The sequence below is a fragment of the Acanthochromis polyacanthus genome, chromosome 23 (assembly GCF_021347895.1).
Source record: "Acanthochromis polyacanthus isolate Apoly-LR-REF ecotype Palm Island chromosome 23, KAUST_Apoly_ChrSc, whole genome shotgun sequence".
Lineage (NCBI taxonomy): Eukaryota > Metazoa > Chordata > Actinopteri > Pomacentridae > Acanthochromis > Acanthochromis polyacanthus.
In genome coordinates, this window is record NC_067135.1 from 5,465,269 (window position 1) to 5,483,122 (window position 17,854).

Below are 17,854 nucleotides of genomic sequence, written 5' to 3' on the forward strand. Positions count from 1 at the left end.
CGGGGATGCACAGCACTCTTGTAAGGCCTGGCTTTCCCCCATGAACTCTGACCCCTCATATGTGCTTCTCACAGCTGTTTCCTCCAGGCAGCCCTTCTCCATATCTGGTTTTCTTGGTGCAGCAATTGTGCAGTTTTGTAATCACACCCTTGTACTGTTTTACACTTCTACACTCATTATTATACTGCACAAATGTTTATGCAAATGGTGAGATTTACCAAAAAAGCAAATAAAAGAATTCTCAGAATCTTTTTTTCTGCTTTTTAATGTCTTTCTACCATGTGATGTAACTTCTGCTTGGTACATGATAAGTATAGTAACTTCTCTGTAGTGCTGTTTACACAATAGCTGGTGGTCCTCACTCATCAATGAGTGGGCAAAATTAGATATGGGAGCCAGTCAATTTGAGTAAAACCGTAATTGACAAGGAACAACACCAATGGATTGTGTTAGGATGCGACTCTGTGGATTTTATTGGTCACGCTTTTGGACCAGCCCTTATTTGCTAAACCAATTAAAGAGAAGCGAGGTTGATTGCTGACGTCTATGGCCAATTAAAAACGTAGGTTTCCTGGTGGGCAGGCCTTCGTACGGAGGGGTGGGGTGTTCGAGGTCATTCAGTCCCTCTCTGATTCACTCTATCGGCGTGTGTTTGAGGGGACGGGTAGTTGGAGTAAGGAGTCGCCGGGTGGTAGTGCATTACGACCGCTCTTTTTTTAGGGGGGAACGAAACGCCGCTGAAAATTGCACCACAGACTGAAGAAACGGCCCCCGGTGACGACTTCTGTGATTTTTGTTCAACGCGGCGACTGCGCCACACGCACAACCACCAAAACGCAGCCAGGCTATCAAATGCTAGCCCGCTAGCATCCCTGAAAACTGACGGGATCAAGGTGTTGATAGCTAGCCTCCCAGCTAATTATCCATCAGCTAGCATCCTCCTGCCGTAGCATCATTAGCTCGCTTCTCCTCCTCGCGCACATCGAGACTCCACCATCGCTCGTGGTGCCTTTCAGGTCGCGAGCACCAAATCCCACACTGAGACAAAAACAGACGATTCCTGCTGACTGGCTGTTGGAGACAGCGTCTGCGTTGCATTAGTTGACACCATCACACCCATCTCCCCAACCCCTTCACCTCTGCCCCTCTTCCTCCACCCGAAACACTGGAAATCCACAAGCGGCCGGAGAGCGGCGAAGGGCCGGCGAAGCTGGGGGTGGTAACGCTACCGGACTCGCAGGGAGTCATCACGGCCACAGATAAGCACAGCCGTGGGGATCTACCGACAAGTATGGACGGGCTGGCCGTGGAAGTTCGCGGCTCGAATGGGGCCTTCTACAAGGTAACCTGGTTACAGTCGTAGTTTGTAGTTGTCCCAGTTCAAAGTTTTGTTTCTTAAGAAACTGCTAGGTTTTCTTCTCCTTCCGAGACCAGCCCTAGTCAACCATTATCCATTTTGGCTAATGTTAGCTTAGGTCCAGTCCTGACGAACAGGGATGGTTTTCTGTTCCATTAGGGTTGGCCATTGTGGGGTGGGCAGCTAGCTGTAGCTAGCACTCAAGCTAGGTACACTTGTCATCACCATGTATGGCCTATATTTGTTCGTTTTTAGCAGATGTGAATACGTTTACAGGCTTTACAACTGGGAACAGATTCCCATAGCTTTGCAAAGGCATGCAGTGTTTTTCATAACATATTCTGTTATGAAATGTGCCATAAATGCGTTTAAAATAGGAGCGAGCTGCTAATCAGACAGCTGTTGTGCACTTACAAGTCCGATGTGATGCTACATCAAAGCTTACATACTTCATGAGTGTTTTGTAGCTCAGCCCACGTTTCGGCTTCACCACTGCACCTCAATCTTGTGTTTATTTCCTTGAGGAAGAACTACAGTTGTTTCGGTTTCTATTCTGGCTGATTTTTAAAAGAAACCAGACTTTCATTTCTAGACACATGACTTGAGGTGATTGTTGCTGCTGTGTCACAGCTTGTTTTAGACAAGTTTAAAATGGCAACTGGATGGCATAACATTGAATTCTACATTTTATTTTATTAACAGAGAGCTTACATGTCACTATTCTTAGTCAGGGTTTTGGTGAACGCTGCAGATTCTGACACTGGGATATCTTAAGATTTAGGCTAAAATTGAGGGGTAGTTTCTGAAAAGACATAATGGTTTGGCAAATTATTCCCTCTTCTCCTACCGTCTGGGCATTTCTCATTTTTATTTCTCTCTTGAAACATGTTTATTTCTCCATGTGCTCTGTCTTTTCCGTCTTCAACCTTTCAGCTGGTCAGCCAGCCACATGGCGGTTTAGTGATGGCCCTATATTTACTCTCCTCATGCTGCTTCACCTGTTGTTCTGTTTTACAGGGTGACAGTTTGGCTCTGACGTGAATGAACACTTTCCACTAAACTCTGTTATCTCACAGCTCTTATTTTGTGGATGACATGGACACATAACTGTGTTAGTGGCATCCCAAATGTCACTTTCCAGTTTACATTTTATCATTGACAGAAGAGAATAGGCCAGAAGATTTGATGCTTTTTTTCCTCCTTTTGTGATTGACGCATGCTGCAAAATGATTTTACGTTTTAAATTTACCTCATTCACCTTGGTGTCACTGTCAGTTGGTCAGTTTTTTCTATTTAATTACGAATCAGGAGCACATTTATGAACATATTAAGGCAATATAGCACCTGTCAGGAAAATGGCACTTTGTCATATTTATAGTCTGTCTTTTTGCAGCAGCAAGCACATACTCAGGAAGCTGACAAAAGTCTAAATAAGGATTCATCTGGTGTGTATTCTGTTAATTCTGACTCATTTTCACACGAAGTTTGCTTCAGCTGAATGCTCTCCATTGATTAAACCTCTTTTGCCCATGTTTTTATATTATATTTTAAGTAGGCTCACCGAATACATCTGAACGCTTTGGCTATTTGTGGAGAAAAGAGGTTTTATCCATCATATCTGTTTACAAAAGTGGAGGGTTGCAAACCTGGTGCCTTTAGTCCAAAAGTTCTTGGTCACCACATAGACCTCCATGCGGTTGCTGGCCCAATGATGAAGTGTCATCATCGTGAAGATACCCAAGATCCTGCTTGGTCCCATCTTTCCACCAGTCATGTCATCCTAGAAGAGGGCTCTCCTACCCTTTGACCTGGTAGTGCTTGGTGAAGCAATACTTAACCTGACAGAACATACACATGCAGCTGTCCCTTAATGCAACCTCTGCAAAATGAGGAATGAGCACTTTTTCAACTCAGACCTGTTGTCATTGCTGACTTCTTTTCTGACTTGTGTTCATGTAGATACAGAGGCATGTTTTGACCATTACCCAGGAACTTATTAGAATAGAAAGCAGGGTTGATCTTCGTAATTATCAGAGAGAACTGCCTAAAGGGTGTGGAAGTCTTGGTAAGTCTACACACATTGCACCGGATCCTGGCTCAAATTTTAGCCAGCTCTTCCGGTGCGAATGAAGGCAGCACCCTGCCAGCAGGTGAATCCACACCCCAACTTTCAAACCCCAAGCATGATCGCCACTGAAGATACTGACTGATCCCTCTGTCCCATATACGGTAGTGTCACAGTGAGGGACATGTCATACCCATCACTTTCCTCCTGTCTCGTCTTTGCTTAGCCCTGGGGGTGTTGGTTAAAGTTTACAGCATGCTGATTTGTGGACGGTCATGATGGACAAGTAACACGTTCAAGCGATCTTTCTCATAACAGCCCTCTGTCCGTATAGACTGGAGTGATTGGGCGCCTGCCCTCCCTGCACATGTACCCTCCTGAACATTCCTCATGTAAAACTATTGTTTTCCAACATACACACAAAAAGAGGGCCTGTGCATTTTAATTCTGTTTGTGTATCTGTATGTGTGTGTGTGAGAGAGAGATTTCCAGGCTGTCTGTGCTGTCAGGAGGAGTCAGTGTTCCTCGTCACTTTATCCGGCACACAATTCACAGCCAGAGAATTGTGTCAGCGATGCGATGTCTTGGCTTCCAAAAAAGCCCTAGATGCTCTTTTTTCAGCAACAGTCACAGTATTGGTCTAGCATGGCTTACAAGCCAGCTGTCTGTGTTGTTTACATGCAAAATCAAACAGTCCCAACCCCATCCCTATCTTTCTGTTGTGCATTCATGAAAATAAAACTCCCTCTCTCTGCTTGTCTTTTAGGGTTATATCAAAGATGTCCACGAAGACTCACTCACAATTGTATTTGAAAACAAGTAAGTTGGCTCTTTTTGTTAACCTGTCTTTGTATGTGATAAATACTCCTTATGTGGGGGAAATGAAGCTTGAACTGTAGTAATTGAGAATTACGATGGCTGGTCCAGGATTGTGCTTTACCCAGGCATTTAAAATTGTCCTCTTCAGCACCTGTGCTTGGCATGCAGCTGTCCATGCATGTCTCTAGCAGTTTTTTTACCTCCTGGTCCTGCCATCCTAGTGGCATGCTTTCCTATAGTCCTAGCCCCACCTACTGTCCTTTCCTACTGCCCCCCACTCGCCCATTCCTCTGCTCCCTCTTTATCAACTTGGCTCCAAGTGCAGATCAGGGTTCTCCTAAAAATAGTAGTACAAGGTATGCGAGGTGGGAGGGGTGACAGCATGATGGCCTGTGTCATTTTTGGGATGGTTCTTTGCCCCTCTTCTTTCTCCTTTTACTTTCCCTGCACACATGGAGGTTTTGGAGTAGCACGTTGTATAAGATTGTGAATGAGAGACGCATGTTCTTGGTTTATAATGACAGAAAAAAAAGCTCTCATATCAAAGTTCTATGAGCATAAAGGGATGTTTTTTATTTGATGTGCCTGGTGTGACAATCTCAAGTTTAACCTTTTGGAAATCGTTCAACGGAGTTCTTTTTTAATGCAAAAGGACGTCATACAGCGACTTTAGTCATTTACTGTCCAGACAGTTTCTCGAACTTTCTCATCAAACTTAATGAGCCGTTTTAATTTTAATATTTATTATATTTGTTAATGTGGTGCACAGGAGTCAGGGGGTAATATATACATGGCACTACAATCCCAGTGTGACATGAGTGAAAAAATACCTCGAGCTACGCTGCTAGAGCTACACAGCACTATGTAATTGTGTTTCTTGCGATCGTGGATAATCTGACAAGTGTTTGTGTTTTGTCTCCCTCATCTCGCCGTAGCTGGCAGCCAGAGAGACAGTTGCCCTTCAGCGACGTGCGGTTGCCTCCTCCAGCCGACTACAACAAGGATATTGGTGAAGGAGAGGAGGTGGAGGTGAGGCTTGCCACTTTGGATCTATCTGACTCGGCTCATACACCTGAAATTTCACTAACCTCCACGTCTCAGGGCCTCGGCGTCTTTACACTTCATCAGACAGATTGTTATTGGCTAGTGCTGACTTTGAACTGTCATTTCCTGGACGTCCATGTGGCCTTTATGATATGAAAAAAAAAAACCCTAAGCGGAAACTAGAACTACATTATTGCTTTTTAAGCAACAGCCACACATCTTTATTTTCTTTATTCTTGTGCTTTTGGGCTGCAGATAAGAACAGGATATTATTGTAGCCATATTGGCTCTTAAATGTTATTGTTTGTTGAGGAAGTTGAATATAGTGCATGAATTTTGTTCAGAGTAAAATTGTATCTGCACAAACTGTACACTAGCATCCCATATTGTCATTAGAATATAAACCCACACACAATTCCACACCGTGTATCCTGTTTGCTTTACTGAATGCTAGACAGTAGATTGGTAGGATTGCATTTATTGCAGGGAATAGCCATTTGCTTTCTTAACATGGAGCCAAGAGCATCTTCACCGTTGCTGCATCTTGCTTTCCACTACAGCTGGAAGCACGGCTAATGGGTGTAATAGTTTATTTGTGTCTGATTCAGCTGTTATTCAGGATATGTCTCTATTTAGGTTTACTCCAGGGCCAACGAACAGGAACCATGTGGCTGGTGGCTGGCACGGGTCAGAATGATGAAGGGAGAGGTAAGTGATTACTAAATGCCAGTTTTTTAAAAGGTTAAATAAGTAGCTGAGCAAAACTCATACTTTATTTCCTGTTGATATTTAATAAAGCTGAGAAAATATATCTGGGTTTTCAGCTGTGTGTACTCCACATCTGCCTGTCACTGTTAATTCCAACACCACCCCTATATTACAAGGACCAACATGGTGCCGCTTTGTTGTCTTTTTGTGCGCAAAAACACATTTTAAACCACGCAGTTGTTTTCTTAATCCGGCCTAATTTGCCTAATCTTCACAGTGGCTTGAATATATTCAAAATGCTGTGAAGAAATTTGAATTGCTTGTGTCTGAATCTTTGTGCCTGAGGCCTAAATTTCGTAGCTGAAAAGGGTGGTACGTTTTGTGTCGCTGATAAGCTCCAGCAAGTATAGATTCCTCAGAGCATCAGTGTTTAATAATCAGTAATAGAGACTAAGCAATCATCTTCCAATTTAGCACTCTGTTGTATTGCCAGTAACTGTTTATGGAGCTTTGCTGCAGTATGGTGTGTGTAGAGTGAGTACAGGCTTGTAGTAAGATAAGATGGGTAATGAGCTCAAAGAGTCGGTGTGTCCTGATTGGGTCTGACATTGTACCTTCAAATTACTTTTCCCCCTACACCCTGTGCTTTTCCTTAACACTGACTCGTGGTGTCAAAGTGGATCTGCGCCTGAGTCCGTCTAACAGGCACACTTGGCTTTATTTAAATTTTCAGATATTTTCAACCAGCAACTGACTCTAAATCGTCAGCGCGAGCCGCAGGTTGAATAGTGGGTCAGTGGGATATGGAAAGGACAGCTTTGCGGTGCTACTGTGCCAAGGGGAGTTGCTGCTGGTGTGGTGCTGTTATTTGGAGCAGTCTGATAAGAGCCTGCAGGAATGTTTAGCAGTGACTGATGGCTTTAACTCAGTCCTTTGAGCATGGAATGTGCAGCGTTCATCTCACTGGTGCACTTCTTTTCCTTCGTCTGTAGTTTCTTATCTTTCTCCACATCTTAGTCTGGCACACCCTCTTGATTTCCTCTCATGCTTTCTGTGAAATTGAGTGAAAAGAGTGTAGTTTTATTGACTTGATAAAATAAACTGTAGAATGTTTTTCTTTCAATCTGAGAGATGCCAGTCCATTTTTACCATCACAGCAGATTTAGAATTTCTATGCAGGTCAAAAACAGCAGTTTAACCCTGTTTTTATCTTTGCCTCACATGATTCTAGCTACATTATTAAAAACCTACATGTTTTCTGCCGTTTTCAGTTTTATGTGATTGAATATGCGGCATGCGACGCCACATACAACGAGATTGTCACATCAGAGCGCATCAGGCCTCTCAACCCCAACAGCCCTTCCTCTCGAAACTCCTTCCACAAGGTCCCCATCCCCATCCCAGAAGACCTGAGGGACATGTGAGTCTTGCATTGTTAAGCTCCACACAATATCATTTTTTTTTTGTTTGTTTTAATATAAATGATAATTGCCATGCGACACCTTTCTTTTCACGTCAAGTTCTCACATCACAAGTTGTCTCACGGAGCAGGATTGTTAGAACGTTCCAGTGCTGCCAAATGAATAACGAGGTTGACTCTCCTGTGGATTGTTTTCTTATCGACAGCTGTGCAAATGACAACATTCACAAAGACTTCAGGAAAGCTATCGGAGCCAACTGCATCTTCTACAGTGCCCAAACACACGAACTCATTGTTCTGGTTAGTACTCTGAATGCACTCCTCAGCCTGGTGTCTCTTGATGAATAAGTTAATGGTCATTTTATAGAGGAAATGATATAAAGAAGCTGTACTAAGTCTCGTGCAAAAACGTAAAACCGCATGTCTGAGATTTTCAGCTTGGTTGTAAAGATGTAAATCCAAATCTTGCCACATCTTTGGTGTCCTCTCCCAGTGTTTTTAGATGTTATTTTAAAGACAAAACAAATACAGTGACAAATCTCTGCACTGAAGACTCCAAAGACTCGCTCATTATTCACGAACACGGACTAAACCACTGATGATAATCTACATCTAATCATTGTGTATTGAAGTGATTCTGAAATCTTTTCCTAATCCCTTTTTGTTATCTTCACAGTCTACAAACGAAACCACAGTAAAGCGTGCAACTCTTCTGAGTGACATGCATTTCCGCAGCATCCGTACCAAGCTAATGCTCATGTCCCGTAACGAAGAAGCCACCAAACATCTGGAGGTAAACCGGCACTTCTGATATACACACCCTGTCAGCCCAGCTATTAATTTGGGTTTCGCTTACACATTTTCACACAAAACATCTACACGTTTACTCCTCCCAGACAAGTAAGCAGTTAGCATCAGCATACCAGGAAGAGGTGAGAGTCAGGGAGGACCTGATGGGCCTCGCCATCGGCTCCCATGGTGCCAACATCCAGCAAGCACGGAAGGTGCCTGGTGTCACAGCTATCGAGTTGGAGGAGGAAAGCTGCACATTCAGGATCTATGGAGAGGTACGCCACTAAATGAGCCTGTGTGTTTAATGAGTATGTTAGTTCTTGTTTCACTATGTGGTTAGATACTGTAATGTAATTCATTCTAATGTTTGTGTTGCAGACGCCAGAGGCAGTGAAGCAGGCTAGAGAGTATCTTGAGTTTAAAGAAGACTACTTTCAGGTACCCAGGAACCTTGTAGGTGAGTGAGCAACATCCTCACATTCCTAAGCCGGCTCATTTTGCCGGTGACAACATGTTATTTCATCACGGTAGCTTATACCTCACAACTACGCACACGCTCCCTCATTATGACATTCTTTTTCCCTTGTTTTCCCCCCTCGTTTAATCTCGTGCAGGCAAAGTCATCGGCAAGAACGGCAAAGTCATCCAGGAGATCGTGGACAAGTCGGGCGTGGTCCGTGTCAGGATTGAGGGAGACAACGACAAAAAGCTTCCCAGGGAGGAGGTAGGCAGGCAGGGGGCTGGCAGGGACGACACTGCCAGCAGCAAAGAGGTGAATGGACCGTTCGACCCGGCTCCCAGTCCCCCCCGATATAACCCGTCCCCTCCGCTTTCCAAAAAGCAAAGCTACTTAACTGCAGCAGAGTGTAAACGTCCCATGTGCTGTCTGCTTTGACTCTGTTCCGTTCTGCCGCTTTGTCTTTCTTGTTTTGTCACTAGCACTTTTTCATTGCTTCCAGCACACACACACACACACACACACACACAACCCACTGCTCAGCATATGCCAGTTCTAGTGGGTGTGTGGGCACTTAGCTGTCTGTTTTCTCTGATGGGGTGGTGTGTTTCTGTTGAGTGTGCTTCGTGTAATTTTTGCACTTACAATTATTCCAAAAGTGGTCTTTACTTCACCGCTTGAATGTTCTTCAAGGTCTGAGCTGTTGCTAAGTGGAAAATATTGCCCTAGCAGTGATTGATTGTCTGCATCACCCCCCAAAAAGGACACTCAACTCTTATTTCCCTTTTCTTTGTACTTTATCAGGGCATGGTTCCTTTCGTGTTTGTAGGAACTAAGGAGAACATCAGCAACGCTCAGGCTCTGCTGGAGTACCACGTGTCCTATCTCCAGGTTAGTTGATCTTTTATTTCCACCAATAGATGGCAGCACTGACCTTTCCTGTCTATTTCTGTCGCTCAAGAAGCTCCTCAAAAGAAACCTGTACGCTTGTAACGTGACTTCTGTGAAGCCGTAAATGTGTGCGCTCAGTAGGAGAATAAATATGTTTCTTAGAAGCACTGTTCCTTTATGTAATTAACAGAACAGAGGCGGGATGCTTTTGGATGATGGAGTGGGCGTATGCGCAGGGTCGTTTCATATTGGTCACCTGTCTCCCGCCCGCTCAACACCACATGAGGAAAGCTGCTGAGAGCACCTCATTTTGTCCTTACCTCATGTGCTTTTATAAATAGCCCCCTCTCTCTGGGATGGGGTGAAGGGTACGCTGGAGTATAGATTACCGGCTATCTGGACCCTCAGCTTTCAAAAATAACATCTGACCCCCCTACCCTACCCCCTCCGGCCTGCCTTCCTTCCTTCACACATCTCTTGAGGTTCAGCTGTCATTGGTGGAGACAGCTGTCACGTTGGGAAGAGAGACCCCCCCCCCCCCCCCCCTTCCAAATCACCCACCATTAAAACCGTCATAGAAACTGCTGTCAGTGCACTGCTGTCACTAGACACCATTACCCACTCCCCTCGTCTATGAGGATGGCTCTGGACAAAATGTGGAATTGGGATACTCTCAATTAAGCTGTTTTTTTTGTTTTTTTTAAGCGTTCTTGCATTTGAGACTGAACAGACTATGAAGCTCTTTCAGCTGCCCTTATGCTACACAATGCGTTATTAATTTTGCCTTTGTCCAAAGAGATTAAAAAGTGACGGACAGTTTCCATTTAAACATTGTGACTCCACATCTACCCACCTGTGCCTGCTGCTTTCTAACTGTAAGACTGCTCTGGCTGTTCTTCATCTTAAATTCAGCAAGGGTTTGGTCCAAAAGATAGCAGCGGAGTAATAAGTGTCGTCACAGATGCAGCAGCTTATCCTAACCTCGACCACTGCAAATAATACTTAACCCAGGTAGCCAATCACAGTCGATGTGTTAAAAATTGGTAGGTGTTTCAGGAGACATGAAGTGGGCGCTGTTTCACAATGCTCCCGGTCTTTGGAGTGCTGAACTTTACGCATTACTGCCACTTAGTGGTAGAGTGATAGGCTCTATAATAAGACCACGAGCTGGCCAGACCCACGGGGGTTTTAGGACTAGAGCTTGATCCCATAAAAAATGTCTGTTGTTAAACCACTGGAGACGATCAGCCAAATTGAACATGAGAAAAAAAGTCTGATTAAGTAAAATGTAATGCTGCTTTTAAGCTCAATCTTTTTTGTGTATCCGGGACACAAGAGTTTTGACACAATGCATTATTTTGTCAGCGTAAAGAAAAGCCAGATCACCGTGTCATGCCAGATTCTCTCACTACTGGAGAAAATAAAACCCACACTACACTGTAATAGCCACAGATTTAGCAAGGTGTGTCCCATTCATGGCTCACTTTGTCATGTTTTAGTTTGGTTTATTAGTACTTTTTGTTTTACCGTGCATTCTACTTTAAGATGTGTTCATCTGCCATATTTCCCATTTGGACATCATGATGTAGGAAAGTGTTAAGAGGGAACATTTATGCTGAAAATTTCAGTGCCACCCTCTTCACAATCGCTTCTCCATCTTGTAGGAGGTGGAGCAGCTGCGTCTTGAGCGTCTCCAGATCGATGAGCAGCTCCGTCAGATCGGCGTCGGATACCGCGCACCTCCGAGCCGAACCGGAGGCCCCGGAGTCGACCGAGAGAAAGGCTACCTGACAGACGAAAGCAGCAACTCACTCCACACTTCTCGTACCTACGGGGGCCGCGGCAGAGGACGCAGGGCCTCCAACAGCCAGTACTCTGGATATGGTGAGAAGGAAGGGCCCGAAACATCGCTTTGACGTGATATATTTCAATTCAAAACTTCAGATACTTATATAATTATTTGTCTCCACTTGATGCAGGCACAAACTCTGAACTGTCCAATGCTTCTGAGTCGGAGGATGTTAATGAGCGAGACCAGAGGCCCCGCGGCATAGGCAACGATGAGAGGGGCTCCCGGCGAGGTGGCAGGGGCCGAGGCTCCAACTCAGGACGAGGCCGTGGGGGGCCAGGATCCAAGCCCTCCAACTCCATCAGCTCAGGTAGCTTTTCCAAATAGTCATAGGAAAAGTGCTTTTTCCTGCCAGTACAATTACCTGCACAGAATCATACACAAGATGCACTGCGGATACCGAAAGCTGAATTGTGATTCCGCTTTCAGATATCTGCAGTTTAATTCTGAGTAGTCATCCCTCTAGTTCAAGATATTTTTTCAAGGTGTCTACATTATTCTATCTTTAATCAATTCTGAGTCAGTTTAGTCTGAATGATGAGTTTAATTATTATATACAGTATATGTAATTTCTTGATTTAGATTGTTGATTAGGTGAAATAGCAGATACCTGCTAGGGCGGCAGAACTCTATCTGCATATGACAAACGCTTTTACCACCCTGTCAGACCAGCCTGAGGTCGACGTTTTTGTACATTTCGACCACAAGGCTATAATGAACGAAGCTCTCATTCTCCACAATCTCCTTTCTGATGGGCTCTTCCTGTTTCACTGCATTTTCTAATGATGTTTCCTACCACAGTAACCACCATGACTTGTGTTTAAATGCTTTGCTGGACCAATATCCAATGGTTTACATGAGCAGTGTTGTTCGCAAAAATTTCAGACCAGAGATTTCTATATTATTTTGACCAGTCCAAACTGAGTTGTAGATATCTTTGTCGTTCTGAGCATTTAGTGACGATGCATTGACAACTCAGTGGCTGTAATATCTGTCATTTTAATTACATAATTATTAACTTCAAAAATGTTAGAGTGCCTTAAAAAGGTGCAGCTAAACAGGGATTGAAGATGTTCTAAGAAGCAGCCAGCAGGTGATTTGGTCCTCTTACATGTAAATTAAGGACGTCTTATCCGAGTGAGAGACAGATTAGAGTACTGAAATACCTTTAAGCCCCCATCCATTATCTTTCTAATTAATATAAGCATTAGACGAATACCTGCAGTCTGAATGTTGGAACTATATGAAATAGATGAGAGAAAAAATTCTAGCTGCAATTTATGTTTTCTTTTTGCGACGCCTCCAGTGCTGAGGGACCCAGACAGTAACCCGTACTCCCTGCTGGAGGGTGAGGGCGAGCTGGCTGACGCAGACATCAACGAAGGCATGGGAGACCGCCGCAGACGATCCAGACGCCGTCGCAACGACCAGGAGCCGAGTGTGATGGATGCCGCTGGAGAGTCAGACAGCCAGGCGGGCCCCAGCGAGAACGGACTGGGTGAGAGCTTTAGTGCTCCCTTCTTTATAAATCGTCGTCGTCGTTCGTAGCAAATGTTAATCTCCCAAATTAAATTCGAAGAAACTCAGGGCACAGTAATCCATATTTCCTAATTCGACTGTCAGATGAAGAAGCCCGACCTCAGCGACGCAACCGAAGCCGCCGCCGCCGTAACCGTGGCAACCGCCCAGAGGAAGGTTCAGCCAGCCGTGACAGGCAGCCAGGTGAGAGTGGTGAGTGGATGTGTTTTACTTGTTAAATATTTCCCCCCACTTTGGAATCGATACAGCCTCCAGCGTTCGTTGTAGCTGACGGATCTCTGTGTTTCCAGTGACTGTTGCTGACTACATATCCCGTGCTGAGTCCCAGAGCAGACAGAACCTGCCCCAGAAGGAGAACCACACTGGCCCTGAACCCCAGGTACAGGCAGAAACGCCCGCTCTCATTTAGTTCTGCTGACATCAGATTATTGGATGATGAGTTTTTTACTTTTTCCCCATGTTTCATACCCGCAGGAGAACGGCACCAGTGCCAAGGACGAACGAACGCCCTCCAAGCGTTCCCCCAGCAAGAGCGTGACCTCGGCCAGCGAGACCCTGACCTTGGTCAACGGGGTCTCATAAAGAGACGACCCCGCCCCTCGCAAACCCAAGTCTAGAGCAAGACTCCATGGCAAACTCTGTCCCTGCTTGCATTAACTTAAACCTTAAACAGATGAGTGAAAAGTACCTGACAAAATACCTGAATTCATACTATGAGAGTGAAAAAGTACAAAAAAACGACAAACGCATCTACTTAAAAACACACGTTAACGGTGTATGCTATCCTATCTATCAGTACTTAGTGCTTATTTAAAAAAAAACAACTAGCTTGCCAAAAAAGAGCTGGTGGATATGACTTGATTTTTAAAAATACTGAAACACAAGAAACAGGACGAGACTTTTTTTGTTGTTTTTGAAACGGTTGTCTTTATTTGTGTCTTTTTTTGTTTTGTTTTGTTTTTTTGTTAATGTTAATTTTGTTCATTGTTTATCACTGGTTTGGACTTGGCGGTCGCTCTCTCAACCAAAACAGACGCGTCTCTTAACAGTGTTAAAGTACAGACAAGAGAGATGTGAAGCTGTAGGGAGCGGCGTGTGAGCAGACAGTCCAATAGCTTACGTGACGCGACGTTCGCACACTGAACCTGGGAGTGAAGACAGACAGACAGATTGGAATATTGATAGACATTGTGCCTTGAATTTGAAAAAAAAAAAAAACAAATAAAAAAAAGTTGAGTTTTTCCATTAAGTTTGTTTTTGTTTCCTGAGAGGAAGAAAAGCGAGAGAGAGCGAGAGAAGCGTTCTTCCAGGTTGTTTCTGTTGGATTTTTGTTTGGTTTTTGGTTTGAAGGAGAGAACAGACCTGTGAGGGAGTGATGAGTGAAAGGAGGATACAGAAACAGAGGGAGTGGCTGGCCAACGTGAGGAAAAACAAGTCTGGTGCCAAACACGAAATTCAAGGCGCTTGTCCTCATTCCCCGTAGAATGGACGGCGTTGGGGTCAGTGCGTGCGTGTATGTGCGTATGTGTGTGTTTGTGTGAGATATTTGGCAACCACGAAACAAAACTGGGGAGGGGATGATGTGACAAGACGTAGCCCTGGGCGGGTTCACACAGTGAGGCATCTCTATTTATCAACTGGCCTGAGGGGTGTCACACGACGTGGCGCTTCCTCCTCTTGCCTGTGCTCGGTCTTTCGAGGGTCCGGGGTGGACGGGCTGAGACCAGACAGACAGACGGCAGACTTGAACTCTAGATTTACACTTAAAGAGAACTAAACCGTGCCTCTTTCTCGGCGGCGGCGGAGGAGGCGGCGGTGCTAGCTTCCAGCCACACAAGTGTCTTGACAAACCACTTGCAGCGCGCAGCTCCGGATGCACACGAGGGCGACCACCTTTTTTTTCTGGGGACGGATGCTGCTAGTGGGAGGGAGGGGGCCTGGAGACTGCAGAACTGTGGGATTGGGACAGCTTCAAATGACATGAGAGCCACATGACACACAGGTACACACACGAGGCCGTACACACCAGGTGCGTCGAGGCGCGTGGTCGCCCGCGTGGTGCGAAAAAAAAACGCAAAAAAGGTAGAGGACCGAAAAAAGGAAAACAAAGCGAGGTGTCTGTCTCGAAACCTGGCGGTTTAAAGTTGGCATACGGAGTTAAGAGGCGAAAACCTCAGTGGCTCTCTGCTCATGTTGTTACTGTTGTCTTGGTTACCGCTCTCAAGTTTTTTTTGTTGCTATTTCCACATCTTAGAAAAACATGAAATAAAAAATTGAAGTGAAATCAACCTCTTCTGTGGAGACGAACTTTGATTTCTCTTGTCTTGTGAGTTTGCAGTCTATTTTTCTAACTTGCATGGCATTTAGTTACCGAGTAGTAGGTGGTGCCTGTCCTGTGCATGAGGAAAGGGTGTTATTAATCTGACTTACAAAGCCATTGTTTCATTCACTGCTGCTAATGTACACGTTGAATGTCCGACTAACGTAGAAACTCTTACCTTGAAGAGAGGAAAACTTTTATTTGTGATTGAAACGGCATTTCCCTCCTCCCCTACCCTCCTCCTTTCTCCACTCATCTGCCCAGACTTTCTATCAGTGGATACGAGTCAGGAAGGGACCCATTCCTTTGCTCACAAGTTTCAAAGTCTCACAAAGTATTCGATTACAAAGGGCAACATTGTGCATGACAAGCAAGTGTCCACATGACCAAAGGTTTTGAGAGACAGATGAATGGGAGCGTGGTTGAATCGAGATGACCCAGATGCTGCTGTTATACATTTCTGCTCACCTGTATGTTGTGTTTTTAGAGAGCGAACGAGCACTTGTATGAGTATTTGTACCTCGGTTCAGTTGCATGTGCGTGAGTGGAGGACGAAGCCCTATCTGGTATGTTTGCGTTTACCTTTATACCTCATTGTGTGAGTACTGTATTCCCCTTATGTATCTGTAGCCCTCACGTCCTGTTGAAAGGCTGCTTTGTATGCGCGAGTGTGTGTTTGTGTGTGTGTGTGTGTGTGTCTGGTTGTACAGTCGACTCCTCACTCTGTCAGATTTTGTCTCTGGTTTTCTCACTCATGTTCTGATGGCAATAAAGGACTTTTCATTGTTTGGTATACACTTTTTCGCAACAGTTTTTTTTCTTTTTAAGTTCACAGCGGGCAAACGAAAAACGCCAACCAAGATGGATTAATATAACTGAGGCACTTACTGTTGTGTATTATCTCTAGTTCAGAATGATTTCTTCTAGGAAAAACAAAAACATGGAGGATTCAGCTGTCACAAAAGTGTTAAATTTGTCTCCAGCTATTTTAAGCAAACCTAATTTTGAATTTAAAGAGTGACGTTCAGCTATTATTGCCATTTTTAGCATTTAGCAGATCATTACATCATCCACATTCTGCTTTTGTTACAACTCCAGACTTGAATAGGCCTTTGCTGCATTAGTTTCTCTATTATGAAAGGTTACTGACACATACAAGAGGCTGTACCATTACTTGTTGATGTAATTCCACTTTGGGTATCAGTTGAAGGTACTTTACACAGCAGAGTGACTCAGCAGGGTGTTTAGAGGATGATGGTTGCTGTTTGTGGGGCTGCAGAGACGGTGAATCATCACCTATTTGGCGACAGTATCAGCTTTTAGGAGATCAGTGATAGTCCCTGTCCTTATGCCTAATGTTTTATTTGCAAAATCGAATCTTGATGCAGAGGAAAAAACATTGCAAATGCTTAATTGTGTAAGTCATCGCTTTTGTCTGTGTTCAAAATAGTATAGCAGGTTGTTTTTGAAGCCAAAAAAAAGTCAATGAATTATAGCAATGACGCTAGAATATATTACTAGAGAGACAGTAGTTATGTCTTTGATAGTATGGATAACAAAAAGACCCCGCTTAAAGACAGTCATGTAACATCAGGCTACTGTTAATTAGAACAGCGTTTCTGTGGTCGAGTGAGAACAAACCTGTCCTTCATGGCTGTTTGTTCATCATATGAAGCATGGCGGTGGCAGCATCATGCTGTAGGGATGCCTGCAGCGACGGTAGAGGTTTCATGAATTTGACTTCATTTATGGAATTCTGGTGGAAAACCTGATACAGGTTGCAATAAACCTGGTACCTACATCTAGAGGATTTATTATTATTTATCTACATTCTTATGTTTTTGTGGTAAGAGAAGACTTCCAGCAGGAAAGAAGGACTAAACGTTAATGTTAAGGAATCTGGAAAACTGCCGTTTAAGTTTTACCATTCCGTGACCCAGAAGCATTTGCATGGCCCATTTCTGCTCTACTCATACTGCACACTCATACTCATTTTTGGCCAGGAGTTATGAGGAGTCACACACCAAAGACATGACAACAGCGGGAGTCACGACAGCGCTGTGGGCTAGATTTGAAATTAGAACCTAAAAAAAATATTACTACAGGATGCCATACTCACCATGACTTTAACTTATTGGTCTGTGTCTCCCCCTACTGGAGATTGACTGTCATGAGTCAGATTCTCTAGACTTGGTGTCAAACTTAAAAAAAAAATTATGTTCTTTAAATGAAAAGCAGAAAACTACACTTGAAACTTTACATTTCAGGAATGAGATATTATTTTTTGGCACTGGAATAGATGCATCACAGACCTCCAATGTGCCGTTAAGTTGATTCAGTGTTTAAATCCAAACATAGCTCCACTTTTGTAAACAGTTCATTTGACATTTGTATTTTAAAACAATTCTATTAATTTTTTGTTTGTTATTGTAGTATGTTTACTAATAGTTTAGATTTCAGTTGTAGTGCAGAAGTGTAGTTTGACTTTTTTAAAAGCGGCTTCCATCCAAATGTTAACTTATCACATACTATCATATTATAAATGTTTATAACTTCCCTAATCTGTATTTTTTGCATGAATAGTGGATCTGGA

The 17,854-nt window shown here is 43.9% G+C and overlaps 1 protein-coding gene across 4 annotated transcripts; it reads left to right on the forward strand.

The window, feature by feature from the left end:
• Positions 1-613: 613 nt before the first annotated feature.
• fxr2 (FMR1 autosomal homolog 2) lies at positions 614-16,054 on the forward strand. Of its 4 annotated transcripts, none has more exons than XM_022220416.2 (17): positions 614-1,342; positions 4,189-4,241; positions 5,177-5,270; positions 5,922-5,993; positions 7,265-7,413; positions 7,620-7,713; positions 8,090-8,206; positions 8,310-8,480; positions 8,584-8,662; positions 8,820-8,977; positions 9,467-9,553; positions 11,218-11,437; positions 11,533-11,712; positions 12,709-12,900; positions 13,026-13,124; positions 13,232-13,320; positions 13,416-16,054. In XM_022220416.2, exons 1-17 carry the CDS (start codon positions 1,292-1,294, stop codon positions 13,521-13,523), a joined length of 2,013 nt encoding a protein of 670 aa, XP_022076108.1. In that variant the 5' UTR covers positions 614-1,291; the 3' UTR covers positions 13,524-16,054. The 4 variants fall into 4 exon arrangements, with proteins under 4 accessions (XP_022076108.1, XP_022076109.1, XP_022076110.1 ...); XM_022220417.2 differs by having other exon boundaries at positions 8,820-8,929; positions 13,026-13,133; XM_022220418.2 differs by having other exon boundaries at positions 8,820-8,929.
• Positions 16,055-17,854: the final 1,800 nt, after the last annotated feature.